Here is an 18,873-nt window from a genome sequence, read left to right on the forward strand (position 1 = left end):
AGGGGCAGGACAGAGCCTGGCAAATGATAGGTGGACATAGGTGGACATAGGTGAGGGGGTGTTGGAAAGGCAGATGGTTAGACAAAGGCCAGAGATGAAAAAAAACGAAAGGCATGAGATAAAGATAGAAGAGCTGTGAATTGTGAACCCAGAGGAAGGAATTTAGATGGAAGGGGAGAAATAGAGTTGAGTCCAGATGGGGCACAGGGAAGAGAGGGGATGGAGAAAAAAAAGGGGGGGGTTTGTTTTGCTAAGTTATCCTAGTGCATCAGTCACTGAAAGGAAGCATGCAGGTACAGCAGGCAGTGAAGAAAGCCAATGGAATGTTGGCCTTCATAACAAGAGGAGTTGAGTATAGGAGCAAAGAGGTCCTTCTACAGTTGTACCGGGCCCTGGTGAGACCGCACCTGGAGTACTGTGTGCAGTTTTGGACTCCAAATTTGAGGAAGGATATTCTTGCTATTGAGGGCGTGCAGCGTAGGTTCACTAGGTTAATTCCTGGAATGGCGGGACTGTCGTATGTTGAAAGGCTGGAGCAATTAGGCTTGTATACACTGGAATTTAGAAGGATGAGGGGGGATCTTATTGAAACATATAAGATAATTAGGGGATTGGACACATTAGAGGCAGGAAACATGTTCCCAATGTTGGGGGAGTCCAGAACAAGGGGCCACAGTTTAAGAATAAGGGGTAGGCCATTTAGAACGGAGATGAGGAAGAACTTTTTCAGTCAGAGAGTGGTGAAGGTGTGGAATTCTCTGCCTCAGAAGGCAGTGGAGGCCAGTTCGTTGGATGCTTTCAAGAGAGAGCTGGATGGAGCTCTTAAGGATAGCGGAGTGAGGGGGTATGGGGAGAAGGCAGGAACGGGGTACTGATTGAGAGTGATCAGCCATGATCGCATTGAATGGCGGTGCTGGCTCGAAGGGCTGAATGGCCTACTCCTGCACCTATTGTCTATTGTCTATTGTCTAAAGTTGAAAAATTCAATGTGCATCGGATTGTAAGCTACCCAAGCAGAATATGAGGTGCCGTCCCTACAGTTTGCCTGTGGCCTCAACTCTGGCAATGGAGGAGGTCTAGGGCAGAAAGATCAGTTTGGAAATGAGAAAGAAAAGGTAAAATGGTTAGTATCCAAGAGATCCAGTAGGCTATGGCGGACCGAACGCAAGTGATCGGCGGCAAAACTCTTGACTTGCCTATGCTTGGTATCGCCAAAGTAAAGGTGGTCACATCGGGAACACCGGATGCAGTAGATGAGGTTCGAGGAGGGGCATATGAATCTCTGTTTCACTGGATGGATGTGAGGGGGGGGGGTGTAGGGACAGGTGCTACATCTCCTGCGTTTGCAGGGTAAAGTACGTGGGGAGGGGGTGATTTGGGTTGGAAGGAATGAGTGAACCAAGGAGTTGCGGAGGGAGTGGTCTGTGCAGAAGACGTAAAGGAGTGGGGATGGGAAGCTATGACTGGTGGCGGTATCACGTTGGAGGTGGGAGAATGAAGTGTTGGATGTGACGGCTGGTGGGGTGAAAGCTGAGGACCAGGGGAACTCCATCCTTTTTCTGTACGGGGGGACGGGTTGCGGGACACACAGGAGATGCGGGTGAAGGATCCATCAATGACAGAAGGGAGGAAATCACATTTACTAAAGAGGGCATCTCGTATGAGATTGAGAGTAGGGGATAGCGATTTGCAAGAGACAGGGTGGGAGGAAGTGTAGTCCAGATAAATGTGCGAGTTGGTGGATTTCCGGTAGATGTAAGTCAATAGTCTGTCCCCTATGATGGAGACAGAGAGTTCAAGAAAGGGGATAGAGTTGTCAGCGATAGTCCAAGTGAATTTGAGGGCAGGTTGAAAGTTAGCGGTAATAAAATGAATGATTTCTGCATGGGTGCAGAACGCAGCCCCAAAGCAGATGAAGTAGATGAAGAGTTCAGGGATGGTGCTAGTGTATGTTTGGAAGAACTGTTCAAAGTAATCAATAAAAAGGCAGGTATAGCTTGGGCCCGAGCAAGTGCTCATGGCTACACTTTTGACTTAAAGCAAGTGAGAGGAGGCAAAACAGAAGCTGTTGATGGTGAAAACAAACCCCGCCAGGCGGAGGAGAGTGTTAGTAACCCAATTAACCCCCCAACTACGTTCTATAATTACATTCAACCTCACAGAGTTAGAAAGCGAGTCAGTGCATCTTTGTGATTTGGGAGGAAACTGGAGCTCCTTGAAGTAACACACATCATCACAGTGGGAACATGCAAACATACAGATAGGATCAGAGATCAGGATCAAACATGGGTCACCAGTGCAGTACGACGGTGCCTCGACCAGCTGTGCCACCGTGCTGCCCTCCTAGCTTCACCCCTTCTCTCTTGGTTTCAGCTGTTAGTTTTCCTGAGAACTGGGAAACCATCCAACTGCGGCTAAAAATAGACAATTAAAATGAAGGCAAACCTCATGATAATATGAGAAGATCAAGCTGCTGCCTGTGGAATGATTGGCTACTTGAATCCTGTCCCACTTCTGACAAGGTTGGATGTTGACGGTTTGGGGGAATTTATCATATTGCTGCCATTCAACCGCTGCCATGACCCCAGCTGATCCCTTTGGTAAATAAGATTCAGCCTGTTGTATTTGCAAATGCACAGAATGTTTCTCAACTTGAATAATACAATTGTAGCTTCCAAATTGTCACAACATTCATTTATGCAAAATTGAGTGATTACACATAAAGACATTGCTTGATGGATCCATTAGGGTCTGTTTGTGATAATTATCTTAATTATCATACAGTGTTGAAAATGTACTTCATTATGAAACAGCATCCTGCAGCAGCAACCATCACTGCAAAAACAATCTAAAAATAGATGGATATTTAATAGTTCCATTTCGTTATTTGACGCTCTGAGTTTTTTGGCAATGTTTCCAGTAGAAGGACAAGGGCTGACGTATGCAGCACAAACAAGTTTTACTCTCCTCCAAGGACCTTTTCTTTTAAAAAAAAACGTATTTTAAAGCTTCATAACAACCACTAAAGAGAAATATTTTTCTTCACCCTCCAGAGGGGCTGCTCTATTCTCGAGCCCAAGTGCCAGGTGCTGGATATGAATTCTGACATTTAGAGATGATACCATGGGCAGTTATCTTTCCCTTCAGTAAATGTCTGCATCACGTGACGTGATGGAAGAAGGATTGCTCGACATGGCTACACCTTTGACTTGAAGAAAGCGAGAGGAGACAAAAGAGAAGTTGTTAATTGCGGGGACAAATCCCGGCAGGCGGAGGAGAGTGTTCGTAACCCAATTAACCTACCAACTACGTTCTATAATTGCAGTCAACCTCACAGAGTGGTGGAGAGAGTCAGTGTGTCTTTGTGATTGGTGAGGAAGCTGGAGCACCTTGAAGAAACTAACATTGATTAGTACGGATGTCAGGAGTTACGGGGAGAAGGTAGCAGAGTGGGGTTGAGAGTGAAAGATTGATCAGCCATGATTGAATGGTGGAGTTGACCTGATGGGCCGAATGGCCTAATTCTGCTCCCACACCGGATGAACTTGTGTACGTGACATTCCTTTTTGCCAGAATCAATCCTTGTAAAATACCTTATTTTGCCGGCAGAATTATTGATCATTGAATGCATATTAATCGTTCAATCCAATCAATCGGTTCTGTTTTAAATCCGTAACTATATGCTATTCAGTTGTAACTTATATTTGCTACATAATTTAAGCAAATATTGGGGCAGGGTGAAATGCTCACACCCACAATCACTACCGGAGAGGCAGACAAGGTTATGGAGCTACTCATAGAGGCGAGGAAGGGGAGGTGTGGCAGATTATCCAGGGAGAAAGAAACAGTTAATGGACGTCACATTCATCAGAAGGGCTGGTAAAGAAACACTGCCAGAGGTCAGCAACAATAAAACACATGCTGGTGAAGAAATGCCATGTGCATTTCCATCAAAGGCATTCAAAGTTGTTCTCTGCCTCCCACAACGTCACTGCGGAAAGTTAAAACATGGTCCGCTCTCTGCTTCAGTGTTACATCACTAATTATTTGCCTTAAGCAGATGAAATTCACCTATGTCATTCACAGGGCATTTTTCTCGTCATTTCGGTAAACCTTGCCATCAGCAGCAAAGTGAAAGTTGATGAGAGCATAAACAATGTAATTTTTCCTCTGTGTCAATAGCAATCAACCCCAAAGCAAAAACAAGTCAACTGAGACAGACAAAAAAGCCACAGATATTCTGCCCAGCAATATGATTTAAACTCTCCCCTTCTGATTTAATACATTACTTTCATTTCCCACATGTGCCTCAGGCCAGATACACAGTTTGGGACAAGTGTGTTAAATTGTAAATTATATCTAGCCTTATGTTGTAATCTCATATCCAGTAAGTATTACCTGTAAACTGCATCACAAACAGCAATGTGTTTCGGCAGTGATGGCATTATTCACATTGATTGCATATCACCGCACTTTAAGACAGATATTTGAAAGAACGTGGGAGAATTTCAATTTGGCATCATCTGTAGTTCATCCAATTTCTTCTACCAAGGACAAAGGTTGATATCCTCAATGTTATTTTTGCTACATAAAATGGCAAAATTGTAAATAAAATGTCCACTTTGCACCAATTTGCCCTGGTCATGGTTGAAAGTGTTTAAAACATGTGCACATTGATATACTTTCTTAACCTTACACATAATTCACAGTTTCTTGATTTAAACTGCAGTGAGTGAGGATTATTTGTTATCAGCAACAAAAAAAACCCACTGGAGGAACACAATGGGTGTTTGGCTTCTGTGGAGAGAAGTGGACAGTTGATATTTTCGATCAAGACTGAAAGAGGAGAGTGGAAGGAGCCTGGACAAAGAGGGAGGGAGGGAGGGGGGTGCAGGGGGAGAACAGGTGGGGAAGAGAGAACTAGGGTAAGAGCTTGCATCAATTTCCTGCAGCATCTCAGGACGACATGGATTGGTGATGTTTCAATAGACAATAGACGACAGACAATAGTTGCAGGAGTAGGCCATTCGGCCCTTCGAGCCAGCACCGCTTTTTCAGGTTGTTTCAGGTTGGGAATCTTCATCAGAGTCTCAGAAAGCATTCTGACCAGAAACGTTGCCTATTCATGTTCTCCAGAGATGGAGAACATGGATAAGCAACCTGCCTGTCCTGCTGGATCATGCCAGCACTTTATGTTTTATCTTGTAAACCAGCATCTGCAGTTCCTTTTGTCCCTAGCCCAATTTCATTGTAAGGAGCCCAAGAAGCAAAGGCTGTCACTTTGTGGGTTTTTTTGTGAACCAACATCTGTAGTTCCCTTTGTCTACATTTTGTTTCAAACAAGTTTGCATTTGGCTTCAAAATGTGGAATGTTCACTTAATGTGAACACTTAATGTGTGCCATTTTTACATCATAAAGATAGCAAGTGCTAAGGGGAGCAGCGATTTCAAGCAGTGACTGTCATTGGAATAGGCTGATTGAACAATAAAGTGAAATCCTCAGGGATTAATCGGCAATGCATGGACTCTGCTTACTACTGTCAAGCACAAGACGGCTTGCACTTGGAATACATTAGTATGTTAAAGTAATTCACCCTGCAGCAAATGGGGTTTGCAAAAAATCCTCTATGCTTACTTTCTTCCACTAGGATGTTTATCATGGCTGAGAGCCTTGTTCAATCAAAGCAACCACTTCACTGCTGATTTAGAAAATAGATTTTATAATTTTATGATTAATCCTGAAAGACGTAATTCTCCAAAGAACCCAATCCTCAGCCTTTATCAAAACTGTAAGTTAGGATAGAAATGAACTGATGATTTGATTTCCCTTCCTCATTTCCAATTAAATATTTTACTCAGATTACCCAGACAACTGAAAGTGGTAAAAAAAAAGGCATAGGGTTTGCTTGCCTTCATCGGTCAAGGCATTGAGCATAAGAATCAGGAAGTCTTCTTGCAACTTTATTCAACCTTGGTTAGGCCACATTTAGAGTGTTGTATGCAGTTCTGGTCACCCCAACGTGGGAAGGATGTGAAGGCTTTGGATGGGGTACAGGTGATGTTTACCAGAATGCTGCCTGGATTGGAGGGAAATAGCTATAAGGAGAGGTTAGACAGACTTGGATTGTTTTCTCTGAGCGTTGGGGGTTGAGGGGAGACTTAACAGAAGTATATAAAATTATGAGGCATAGACAGCCAGGACCTTTTTCTAGGGTGGAGATGTCAAAGATTTGTGGGCATATGTAAGGTGAGAGGGACAACGATTAAGGGCGATGTGCAGGGCGAGTTTAGTTTAGTTTAGAGATACAGCGCTGAAACAGGCCCTTCTGCCCACCGAGTCCGTGCCGACTAGTGATCCCCGCATACTAACACTAATCTACACACACTAGGGACACTTTACAATGATACCAAGCCAATTAACCTACAAACCTGTATGTCTTTGGAGTGTGGGAGGAAACCGGAGATCCCAGAGAAAACGCATGCAGGTCACAGGGATAATGAACACACTCCATACAGATGGCACCCATAGGCAGGTTCGAACCCGGGTCTCTGGCACTGTTAGGCAGCGACTAAGACACCGTTAGGCACCGCTACTCCACTGTGCCACCCGTAAAAGTCCTTTTAAATAAGAGGTGGTGGGTGCCTGGAAAGTGCTACCAGGGGTGGCATTGGGGGCAGAGATGATTGTGGCATTTAAGAGGTTTATACATAGGCATATGGATATGTAGGGAATGGTGAGATGTGGATCATGTGCAGGCAAAGAGATTAGTTTTACTTGGCATCATGTACAGCATGGATGTTGTGGGCTGTGCTGCACTGATCTGTGATCTATGATCTATCATCTGATGGCGAAAAATTGTGAGGAAAATATTTGTTTTCACCTCAAAATTCTCCTGATTTTTTAAATAAATACATTTAACTTCATACTTTATTAACATACACATTCTGACCATTACAAAATTGTATTTGGGAATATTCTCCACTGTTACCTGTTATCTGAATGACTGTTAACCAGGTTTCTGAAGTCTTCTGTTGATAAATCTAATCTCAACGACTGAACAGCAAAGCTACTGTGAATCAGCCATGAGTCTTTTGCATCATGATACAGCTGAACAATTTCAGGCAAGGATTTCAAACACCACAAAGCAGCTGGGGGTGCTCAAGGACTTTCCTTGTAGTCAAGGGCAGCGTAGACACACATGGCTGCAATGACAGTCTCATTGATAGCCTTCACTGTAATGACGTAGTTCCAACCCAACTGTGAGGCATGTCACACAGGACATCAGCCATGGGTCATTAATGACGTGAAATGTTCCATTGCCAGGCTCTTGCCTCAGTGAGCACCAGCCTAGTTTATATTCTGTGAACATTAAACCCTACGCAATCCAGAGAGCTGGTGTTTTATGGTATAATACTGACAAAACTAAACTTCAGCACAGGCACAAAATGGAAGAAAGCTTTAGTCTAATTTAGTTTAGTTTAGTTTAGTTTATTGTCACGTGTACCGAGGTACAGTGAAAAGCTTTTGTTGCATGCTAATGAGTCAACGGAAAGACAAAACATGATTACATTCAAACCGTCCACAGTGTACTGTTGCATGATGAAGTGAATAACGTGAATATTAAGAAGAGCATAGTTATAGTAATAAATCCTGTTGTTGGAGTAGAGATTTAAAAGAGTGGAGCAATTGTAATGTGTGATTGCAGATCCACTTCTGTGACCAGCACACAAAGTGTCGCCTGGCTTGGAAGCCATCTTGGATCAGAGGATCAGCCACTTTTTCATCTCTTTGCCGTGTTGATCGGGCAGTTAATCTGCTACAGATCTGGTACGCCAACAAAACTGCACAGGGTGGGTAATGTCATCCTTGATCCTTTATCCTTCATCCCAGCTGGAAGTGGAGGCGGATTGAGTGGGATAACTCCCAATCTATCATTGTGAATTTGAATTGTACTTAGGCATCAGCTGGTATATTATATTGTACTTAGGCATCAGCTGGTATATTATAAGAGAACATTGATGTTTCAAGAGAAGATTTGAGAAAATCATAAGATAATCAAATTAAACTACATAGAAGGAGGTCATTTGGTCCATCAGGTTTGTGCTGATCCACAATATACATTGGGTTATCCCAGTTCCCAGCCCTTAGTCCGTAATCTTGTGGTTCAAGTGGCCAATGTTTAAATGTGCTAACAATTTTTGCCTTCACTATCTTTTCAGGCAACGAGTTCCTCACGACACATTTAGTAAAATTTAGTGTGCTCTCCTCTCATCCTTCTGCCAATTAACTTTAGTCTATACCTCCGTTACTTCCTTTTAAATTCTTTCCGCACTGCTTTGGTGCTAATAATGTCCTTAGGACTTCTGAGTTATTTTGGTGTCCCACAGTTAGTACCAGTGGGGAGGAAGAAAACTGGCAAACAGGTAAATCAAAAACTATCCTTACTTTGGTCTGCAGCTGCAAGGATGCTTCTCATGGCCCAGTCTCCAGTCTGTATCTGCAGGTCTACCCATCCCATCACATTCCTAATGGAGCCCAATTTCCCCAAGGTCACTTTTCTCAGAGTAGAGGAGGCCTCCACGCACACAATTTTGCCCTTGATATGTGAAATAAAAGATTTAGCACAGAACAGGCCCTTTTGCCCACTGAAAACATGCCGACTATCCATCACCTGATCACACTAATTCCATGCAATCCCACTTTTGCATTCACTCACCACACATTAGGGGCAATTTACAGAGGCCAATTAACCTACAAACTCGCATGTCTTTAGGATGTTGAAGGAAACAAGATCATAGGAGAATGTGCAATCTCCACACAGACAGCAGCTGTGGTCAACATCCAACCCTGGTCTCTGGCGCTGTTAGGCAGCAGCTGTTCCAGCTGTTCCACTGTGCTGTCCCTAACCCCTTTGAGTTCTTGTCAGTTTGACAAACTATCATTTAGTTCAGTACAGAGAAAAGCTTTTACGTGCTAACCAGTTGGCGGAAAGACCACCAGTGGAAATAAACTATATTAAATGGACTGCAATTTGATGTGATGCGTCAAGAGTTAAAAAATCACCTTCCTACATATTTGTTCTCACTACAACCTTTCAAGAAAATAGGATAAGTAATCCTGTCGATTGCAATTTATGGCATATCGAACCAATGATATCTTGGCACCAGTGCTGAAGATCTGTGTTCCAGAGCTAGCTGTGGCACGAGTCGGGTTGATGCCAGTGTTACAAATATATTGGAATAGCAGTATATTTACAACACTGGCATTTACCCGACTGCATGGTACAATGCAGTTGGTATCTATGGCCCAGGGAAAGCAAATCAGATTAAGTTCAGTTAATTATGACAAAAAATCTATTCTCAATCATTAACAAGATGATGTTTTGACGATGCCATAGTGCGGCACACACTCTCCAAAGACGATAATCTCTTAGCCAGGTGCTAGTTTCACAAAAAAAGTAACTTGTATCGACCTGACTCGGCATTGTCGTGGTCATTGTCGTAGGATAAAAGAAAATTTCGGCGATCTGCTATGACTTTGACACTCGCCGACAGTCGCCTTAAAAATCGCGTAACTGGGACAGGCCCTTAAGTGTGCAAGGCGTTTAGTAGGAGGTTTCGATCAGCCAGGTGGCTCTTGCCGAAAGGCTTTTAACGGTTTGATAGTCTTAAAGGATGAATGAACTTTAAATTTTCTGGCTGGCATTCCTATCTGAGATAAAATGTAACGTGTTCAAACCCTGCCTCAACCAGCTCTGAGGAGTAAAGACCTGAAAGCTCGTGAGTGCCAAAGATAAGGGTGAAGAATTCATCTCCATGTTCAGCTGTTGTAACATCAGTTAAATGTTTGCATTCACCCAACAATCTGAAACATTATCCAGCAGTATCCTGTTGACAAAACGGGGAAACAAATGCAAGCTACTTGCCTATTGTCCAATCGATAAGCTCTCAATCATCAGCAAGTGATGAAAGGTCGCCAATAGTGCTGTCATGTGGAACTTATTCTGCAATAACCTTCTTGAAGATATCCAGTTTGTGTCTAACCAACATCACTCAGTTCCAAACCGCATCAAAGTCTTGTCTAGATTTTAGATTTAAATTTAGATTTAGATTTAGAGATACAGCGCGGAAACAGGCCCTTCGGCCCACCGAGTCCGCGCCGCCCAGCGATCCCCGCACATTGACACTATCCTACACACCCCTAGGGACAATTTTTTACATTTACCCAGTCAATTAACCTACATACCTGTACGTCCTTGGAGTGTGGGAGGAAACCGAAGATCTCGGAGAAAACCCACGCAGGTCACGGGGAGAACGTACAAACTCTGTACAGGCGGCGCCCGTAGTCAGGATCGAGCCTGAGTCTTCGGCGCTGCATTCGCTGTAAGGCAGCAACTCTACCGCTGCGCCACCGTGCCGCCCTAAAAATCTCCATCTAAACATGGAGCAAAGGAGCTAAATTTTGGCGCTGAAATGAAAGTGATTGCCCTTGACATCAAAGAACCATCTCATTGAGACTTCAAACAGTTCTGGTAGAATTGAAGTCAACAGGCATCAGGTGGAAAGCACTACAACGCATTCTTTGGGCAAAGGAGGATGGTTGGAGTTGTTGTAGGTCAATCAAACCAGGCCCAGATTCAGGGTTGGGGTTGTCGTCGGGACGTAGGGTCAACCATCTTCAGCTGCTTTAGACCTTCCTTCCTTGACCTTCTTTACATCATAAGGTAAGAAGTGGGAATGTTCCGTGATGTTTGTATCATGTTTTTTTCTTCCATTCACTTCTTAGTAAATGAAGTTGTCCACTTCTGCATGCGGCAAAACCTGGACAATCGTGATGCATGGGCTGATAACTGGCAAGTAAATACTTGTGCAAGAACTGCCAGACAACAATAATCTAATCATCTATCCTTGACTTTCAATGGCATTTTCATTGTTGAACATCCTGAGGTCACTATTGATGAGAGGCTGGGAATCCTTCAGCGAGAAGCTTCCCTTGAGATATTCTATAATAGTTCCATAAAACACAAACCAAGATCATGACAGAATACTCTCCACTTGCTTGAATGAGTGCAGCTCCAGCAAACTCAGGAAACTCAACACCATTTGGGAAAAAAAAACAGTCCACATGTAATGCCCTATCTATCTTCCTAAACAATCTATTTCTTCTACCATAGGTGTAACGTTGCTGCAGTGTGTACCATCTACAAAGGTGGTGCAGGCTGCCAACGCATTGTATCTATCTTCTTAAACAATTCATTTCTTCTACCACAGGTGCACAGTGGTTGCAGTGTGTACCATCTACAAAGGTGGTACAGGCTGCCAACGCATTGTAGCTGGATGATCATTCTCCCGAGAACACTAGTTGGCGACCAACACAATCAAGTTGGACCCAAGCACAGACTGAGTGTTCATAAAAAGAAAGCCCATTTTACATCACTCTCAGTTCTTATTGCCAATGACGTACAGGTATGTAGGTTAATTGGCTGGGTAAATGTAAATGTAAATGTAAAAATTGTCCCTAGTGGGTGTAGGATAGTGTTAATGTACGGGGATCGCTGGGCGGCACGGACTTGGAGGGCCGAAAAGGCCTGTTTCCGGCTGTATATATATGATATGATATGAGTCTTACAGAGTGGAAACAGGCCCTTCGGCCCACACCGGTCAACATGTCACATCTACACTAGTCTCACCTGACTGGATTTGGCCCATATCCCTCTAAACCTTTCCATGTACCAGTCTAAATGCTTCTTAAACATTGCAATAGTACCTGGCTCAACTACCTCCTCCGGCAGCTCATTCCATAACCTACCACCCTTTGCGTGACAAAGTTACCTCTCAGTTTCCTAATAAATCTTTCTCCCTTACCTTAAACCTATGTCCACTGGTTCTCAATTCCCCTACTCTGGGCAAGAGACTCGGTACGTCTACCCGATCTATTCCTTCATGATTTTGTACACCCCTATAAGATTACCCTCATCTTCCTGTGCTCCAAAGAATAAAGTCTGAGCCTGCTCAACATCTTGCTATAGCTGAGGCCTCAATTAAGTAACAATTAAGCACAATAACCTAAATCCCACGAATAAATATGTTTTCAAAACATTTGCTCCATTCTGTTCCCTGATTGTACACTGCCCCATGTAGCTTTAAACATTGATATCTAGCACATTAGATTATTGCTTGATAATTTAAATTTATTAGCGATGTTGCAAAAAAACGGAATAATCCTCTGATTTAAAAAATAAAGCTTCCTTTGCAAAAGCAACTTTTGTAATAAATAAAGACAAAAATGTGATGTTATTCGTTCTCGTTAACTTAATTTTCCAAAACAGGTATAAATCGTATTGTTTTTCCTAGATTTCATGCCGATGATAATTGGCTTCTCATTGAGATTACCTGTAATATTCCCAATGAATTTTAAATAATAATAATAATAATAATAATAATAATCCTTTATTTGTCCCAGAACAGGGACATTTGCAGGGTTACAGCAGCAAAGTGGATAGCAAAAATAAATAAATAAATAAAATTGGAAAATCAGGAGTAAAGTACATTTTTGATGAAAAAAACAGTATCGGTACAGATACAGTTTTCTGCCAGTAATTTCCAATTGATTAAAACTTAATTTGTGAGCTGAAAAACATTAATAGTCAGTCAAGTTAAGCAATTAAAATGTTTGTAGAAGCAAATAAAAATACAGTGTAGCTAAAATCATGACAACACAAGGAACTGCAGATGTTTGTTTACAAAAAGTAACAAAGTTATACGTGATTACAGTCGAGTCACTTAAAGTGCACAGCATAATGTGAATAACGTTTAGTGCAAGGTAAAGCCTAAAGTCTGATCAAAGATAGTCCGAGGGTCACCAATGAGGTAGATAGTAATTCAGCACTGCACTCTGGTTGTGGTAGGATGATTCAGTTCCCTGAAAACAGCTGGGAAGAAACTGTCCCTGAATCTGGAGGTCTGCATCTTCACACTTCTATACCTTTTCCCAGATGGGAAAGGGAAAAAGTGGGAGTGGCCAGGGTGCGTCTCGTTGTTGATTTGAAACATACAAACATAGAAACATAGGTGCAGGAGTAGGCCATTCGGCCCTTCAAGCCAGCACCGCCATTCAATATGATCATGGCTGATCATCTAAAATGAGTACTCCGTTCCTGCTTTTTCCCCATATTCCTTCATTCATTTAGCCCTAAGAGCTAAACCTAACTCTCTCTTAAAAACTTCCAGTGAAGTGGCCTCCACTGGCTTCTGTGGCAGAGAATTCCACAGTTTCACAACTCTCTGGGTGAAATAGTTTTTCCTCGTCGCAGTCCTAAATGGTCTCCTCTTATTCTTAAACTGTCACCCCTGGTTCTGGACTCCCCCAACATCAGGAACATTTTTCCTGCATCTAGCCTGTCCAATCCTTTAAGAATTTTATATGTTTCTATAAGATCCCCTCTCACCCTTCTAAATTCCAGTGAATACAAGCGCAGTCGACCCATTCTTTCATCATATGTCAGTCTCGCCATCCCGGGAATTAACCTGGTGATCCTACACTGCACTCCCTCAATAGCAATAATGTCCTTCCTCAAATTAGTGGATCAAATTGCACACAATACTCACCAGGTGCGCTGCGGTCTCACCAGGGCTCTGTACAACTGCAGTAGGACCTTCCTGCTCCTAAACTCAAATCCTCTCGCAATGAATGCCAACATGCCATTAGCTTTCTTCATTGCCTGCTGTACCTGCTTGCTTACTTTCAGTGACTGATGTACAAGCACACCCAGGTCTCGTTATATCTCCCCTTTTCCTAATCTGACACCATTCAGATAATAATCTGCCTTCCTGTTCTTGCCACGAAAGTGGATAACCTCACATTTATCCACATTATACTGCATCTGCCATGTATCTGCCCACTCACCTAACCTATCCAAGTCACCCTGCAGCCTCACAGCATTCGCCTCGCAGTTCACACTGCCACCCAGCTGTGTGTCATCCACAAACTTGATGTTACATTTAATTCCCTCATCTAAATTGTTAATATATATTTTAAATAACTGGGGTCCCAGCACAGAGCACCCCACTAGTCATTGCCTGCCATTCTGAAAAGGACCCGTTAATTCCAACACTTTGCTTCCTGTCTGCCAACCAGTTGTCTATCCATGTCAGTACCCTACCCCTCAATACCATGTGCTCTAATTTTGCACACTAAATTCTTGTCAAAGGCTTTTTGAAAGTCCAGGTACACATCACTTCCACTAGGTCTCCCTTATCCATTCTACTTGTTACATCCTCAAAAATTTCCAGAGGATTCGCCAAGCATGATTTCCCCTTCATAAACCCATGCTGACCTTGACCGATCTTGTCACTGCTTTCCAAATGCGCTGCTATTACATCTTTAATAATCGACTCAAGCATCTTCCCCACTACCGATGTAAAACTACCTGGTCTATAATTCCATGTTTTCTCTCCCCCTCCTTTCTTAAAAAGTGGTTATATTAGCTACCTCCAGACCACAGGAACTGATCCAGAGTCTTTTGAACATTGGATTCATCTGCTTCTGTAGACATCTTCCTGTAGGTAATTTGTAATTAACAAACACACATCCTCTTTCCTCTGGTACCATCATCATTTGCTTTACCATCTTCCTTGGTCTCCACCCTATTACAGACATGCTCTCTGTTCTCGTCACTACACCCACTTCCCTGCCAGTTAAACATACCTGTTTCACAACTTTGCCAAGTTCTAATGAAACGTAATTGACCAGAAATGTTAACTTAGTTGCTCTCACCTTAGATGTTGTCTGATCTTATTATTTCAGATTTCCAGCAGCTGCAGCTCTGCACTTTTCGGTCCGTTGCTTTGTGTTTGTGCAATTATATGTAACCACGGAAAATAGCTTATTAAGGGACAGTATCTGAAGCTTTGTTTTCTGCTGCAGCTCCACACAACAGGCTATGATTGCACAAACAGTGCTCATCAAATCACAATTAGCTTAAATGTGCCGAATTATAAAGCAAGAATAGCCCTTGAATTTAGGTTGTATGATAATTGCATTCAATGTGCTATCAAAGTTCTACAAAATCCTTTTATGTTCTCTTTCAAGTGAAGGAGATTAAACATTTTGAAGTTATGAAGATTTTTTTTAACATAAAGAAGTACAAAGAAATTGACTGATACAGTTCAATAAACAATGGGTTGTTAAAAATCTACAAAAGCAAAGGTTAGTTGCTGGTGGGATGGTGGCGCAGCGTTAGAGTTGCTACCTTACAGAGTTCACAGTGCCAGAGACCCATGGTGCTGTCTGTATGGAGTTTGTACGTTCTCCCCGTGACCTTTGTGGGTTTTCTCCGAGAATTTTGGTTTTCGATGTATAGGTTTGTAGGTTAATTGGCTTGGTGTAAATGAATAAATTGTCCCTAGTGTAGGATAGTGTTAATGTGCGGGGATCGCTGGTCGTTGTGGACTCGGTGGGCCAAAGGGGCCTGTTTCCCCACTGTATCTCTAAACTAAAAATCTCTAAACTGTACTCCAAAGACGTACAGGTATGTAGGTTAATTGGCTGGGTAAATGTAAAAATTGTCCCTAGTGGGTGTAGGATAGTGTTAATGTACGGGGATCACTGGGCGGCACGGACTTGGAGGGCCGAAAAGGCCTGTTTCCGGCTGTAGATATATGATATGATGATATGATGATCAACAAAAGATTAGAAAGTGAAGGTCAGAAATAGATCAATTGTACTGAAATTTATTGCAATGAGTACAAGAATTAAAATACTATTTGCATGATTATTTTATAAATGGCAAGGGCATGAATGACTTGGAAACATTCTGATGAACACTTTCTTCGAATGACATGGATATTTTCTGTGAATCATGTGGACATATTCTGGTGAATCACAGTGGTAATAAATGATTGCAATTTGATGAACTATCCTGTAGACAGCTATGTTTTTATTTTGCTTTGACTATTTCTTTGTTTCTTTATCATACCAATTATGACAAAATACTATTGTACATTTTGATGTAGAAATATTCTAATTGATAATCAGAGTTAAATGCTGTATCGTTTTCATTGTAATCAAGTAATTATTGATTTAACAGCAATTTATATGTAAAAAAATCCATGAATGGCAAATTCCAGTGTATTATGAATAATTTTTCATTCTTTCTCCAATGCAATGAATGGCTTTCCTCAACATCAATCAATAGGTTATACACCAATACTTGTTAAGATAAAATATAATCAATCAATAGCATGGAATTCAGATTGGGCTGCAAACAGGAAAGAATATCAGGGATTAGTTTCTATAAACCCAAGAATTCTTACCTCAAGTACAAGCCAAAGCTGATGTTTATTCCTTACATCCTTCTTATAGTACATTCCATAGAACTTGACAACATTTTCATGATCTGAGAGCGCTTGGAGGATATTGTACTCAATCACGATTTCTTCATCAATATCCTAAGGTAAATAAAAATAATTAACACATTTGAAAAATTCTGTGTGAAATCTGCCCAACGTTATTTTCTTATTTTCTTCTGCGGAAATCTAAAAAACAATAATTTTTCATGTCTCCAAACGTTGAAAGCTCAGCTTCCACTTTGAAGTTTGAGCACAAGGAAGATGTTGCTTTTGCTCCATTCTTCTCTTTACATGGGTTTGCTGTTGACTCTCAACTACTTGCCCTGCTGTAAACCCGGCAAACTAACTTTGCTCCGCTTACAACAGTGAGAATGATCCAATAGGGATCGCGAGTTTCAGCTTGAGCAACTGTGACAATGGATCATTGTCCTTCATTCTCCTCCTTGACCTTCCCACGAATGCTCACATCATTTACCTTTCTATTCTCCTCCCACGTCATCTAGACAGTTTATTGCTAGAATTGTACTCATTCAACCCATCTCATACCTGACCTTTATTAGTATTATTCCTCTGCCCATATAGATGTTTTTAATGCAATTCAAAGCTGCACTGTTGATCCATATACCTCTCTTTCCATGTATTATTCTATCCATGTACCTGTCTACATGTTTTGTTTAGTTTAGAGATAAAGCGTGGAGACAGGCTCTTTGACCACCGAGTCCGCGCTGACCAGTGATCCCCACACATTAACACTATCCTACACACACTAAGGACAATTTACACATACACCAAGCCAATTAAGCTACAAACCTGAACGTCTTTGGAGTGTGGGAGGAAACTAAAGATCTCGGTAAAAATACCCATGCAGTCACAGGGAGAATGTACATACACCGTACAGACAGCACCCGTAGTTGGGAATGAACCTGGGTCTCCGGTGCTGTAAGGCAGCAACTCTACCGCTGCGCCACCGTGCCGTCCTGAAAATGTCTTTTAAATATTGCTTTAAACGTTGATTTCCCCCCACCCCATATTTATATGACTGATGTACGATTTTCAGATATTGCCTAGCAGTGCAGATAAAGCTCCACCTGTAGCATCTGCCTTTACTTCCCCATTTCAGTTTTGAGGTGGATAGAAAATTGGCTGGCAGACAGGAAGCAAAGAGTAGGAATAAACGGGTCCTTTTCGGAATGGCAGGCAGTGACTAGTGGGGTACCGCAAGGCTCAGTGCTGGGACCCCAGTTATTTACAGTGTATATTAATGATTTGGACGAGGGAATTGAATGCAACATCTCTAAGTTTGCGGATGACACGAAGCTGGGTGGCAGTGTTAGCTGCGAGGAGGATGCTAGGAGTGACTTGGATAGATTAGGCGAGTGGGCAAATGCATGGCAGATGCAATATAATGTAGATAAATGTGAGGTTATCCACTTTGGCAGCAAGAACAGGAAAGCAGAGTATTACCTGAAGGGTGACCGATTGGGAGAAGGGGAGATGCAACGTGACCTGGGTGTCATGGTGCACCAGTCATTGAAAGCAAGCATGCAGGTGCAGCAGGCAGTGAAGAAAGCGAATGGTATGTTGGCATTCATAGCAAGAGGATTTGAGTTTAGGAGCAGGGAGGTTCTGCTGCAGTTGTACAGGGCCTTGGTGAGACCGCACCTGGAGTATTGTGTGCAGTTTTGGTCTCCTAACCTGAGGAAAGACGTTCTTGCCTTAGAGGGAGTACAGAGAAGGTTCACCAGATTAATCCCTGGGATGGCGGGACTTGCATATGAGGAAAGACTGGATAGACTGGGCTTGTACTCGCTGGAATTTAGAAGACTGAGGGGGGATCTTATAGAAACATATAAAATTCTTAAGGGGTTGGAGAGGCTAGATGTGGGAAGATTGTTCCCGATGTTGGGGGAGTCCAGAACCAGGGGTCACAGCTTAAGGATAAGGGGGAAGTCTTTTAGGACCGAGATGAGAAAACATTTCTTCACACAGAGAGTGGTGAGTCTGTGGAATTCTCTGCCACAGAAGGTAGTTGAGGCCAGTTCATTGGCTATATTTAAGAGGGAGTTAGATGTGGCCCTTTTTGCTAAAGGGATCAGGGGGTATGGAGAGAAGGCAGGCACAGGCTATTGAGCTGGATGATCAGCCATGATCATATTGAATGGCGGTGCAGGCTCGAAGGGCCGAATGGCCTACTCCTGCACCTATTTTCTATGTTTCTATGTTTCTTCCAGATATCGCTACATGCTCTATTACTAGACTGATATTGTGAACAGGGAAACTAACCAACTCCAACTTTGTGATAATCTAGACACAGATATTGTAATGGGTCTGCTACAAGAGCTAATGTTATTCCAATTCCAAGAGTATGTTTCTCATAAATTTTTTATACATCAGGCGCATGCAAATGCGTTCCTTACCAAACTTCGGTTTGACTTCCTGCAGTGAAAGGAAACTTAGCTAAACAATAGTAATTTTTGATACACTCAATTTCCATGGTGGTATGTAGCCAGTATACCTTGTAAT

At 42.4% G+C, this 18,873-nt stretch overlaps 1 protein-coding gene across 1 annotated transcript in view; it reads right to left on the minus strand.

The window, feature by feature from the left end:
* Positions 1 to 18,873, minus strand: part of LOC144602980 (myosin-IIIa-like) — a 76,352-nt gene that overhangs the window by 40,241 nt on the left and 17,238 nt on the right. Inside the window, exon 3 of the mRNA XM_078416107.1 lies at positions 16,315 to 16,449. Within this exon, the coding sequence (XP_078272233.1) occupies positions 16,315 to 16,449 (135 nt within the window). The remainder of the gene's footprint in view (positions 1 to 16,314; positions 16,450 to 18,873) is intronic.

The sequence above is a fragment of the Rhinoraja longicauda genome, chromosome 2 (genome assembly GCF_053455715.1).
Source record: "Rhinoraja longicauda isolate Sanriku21f chromosome 2, sRhiLon1.1, whole genome shotgun sequence".
Lineage (NCBI taxonomy): Eukaryota > Metazoa > Chordata > Chondrichthyes > Rajiformes > Arhynchobatidae > Rhinoraja > Rhinoraja longicauda.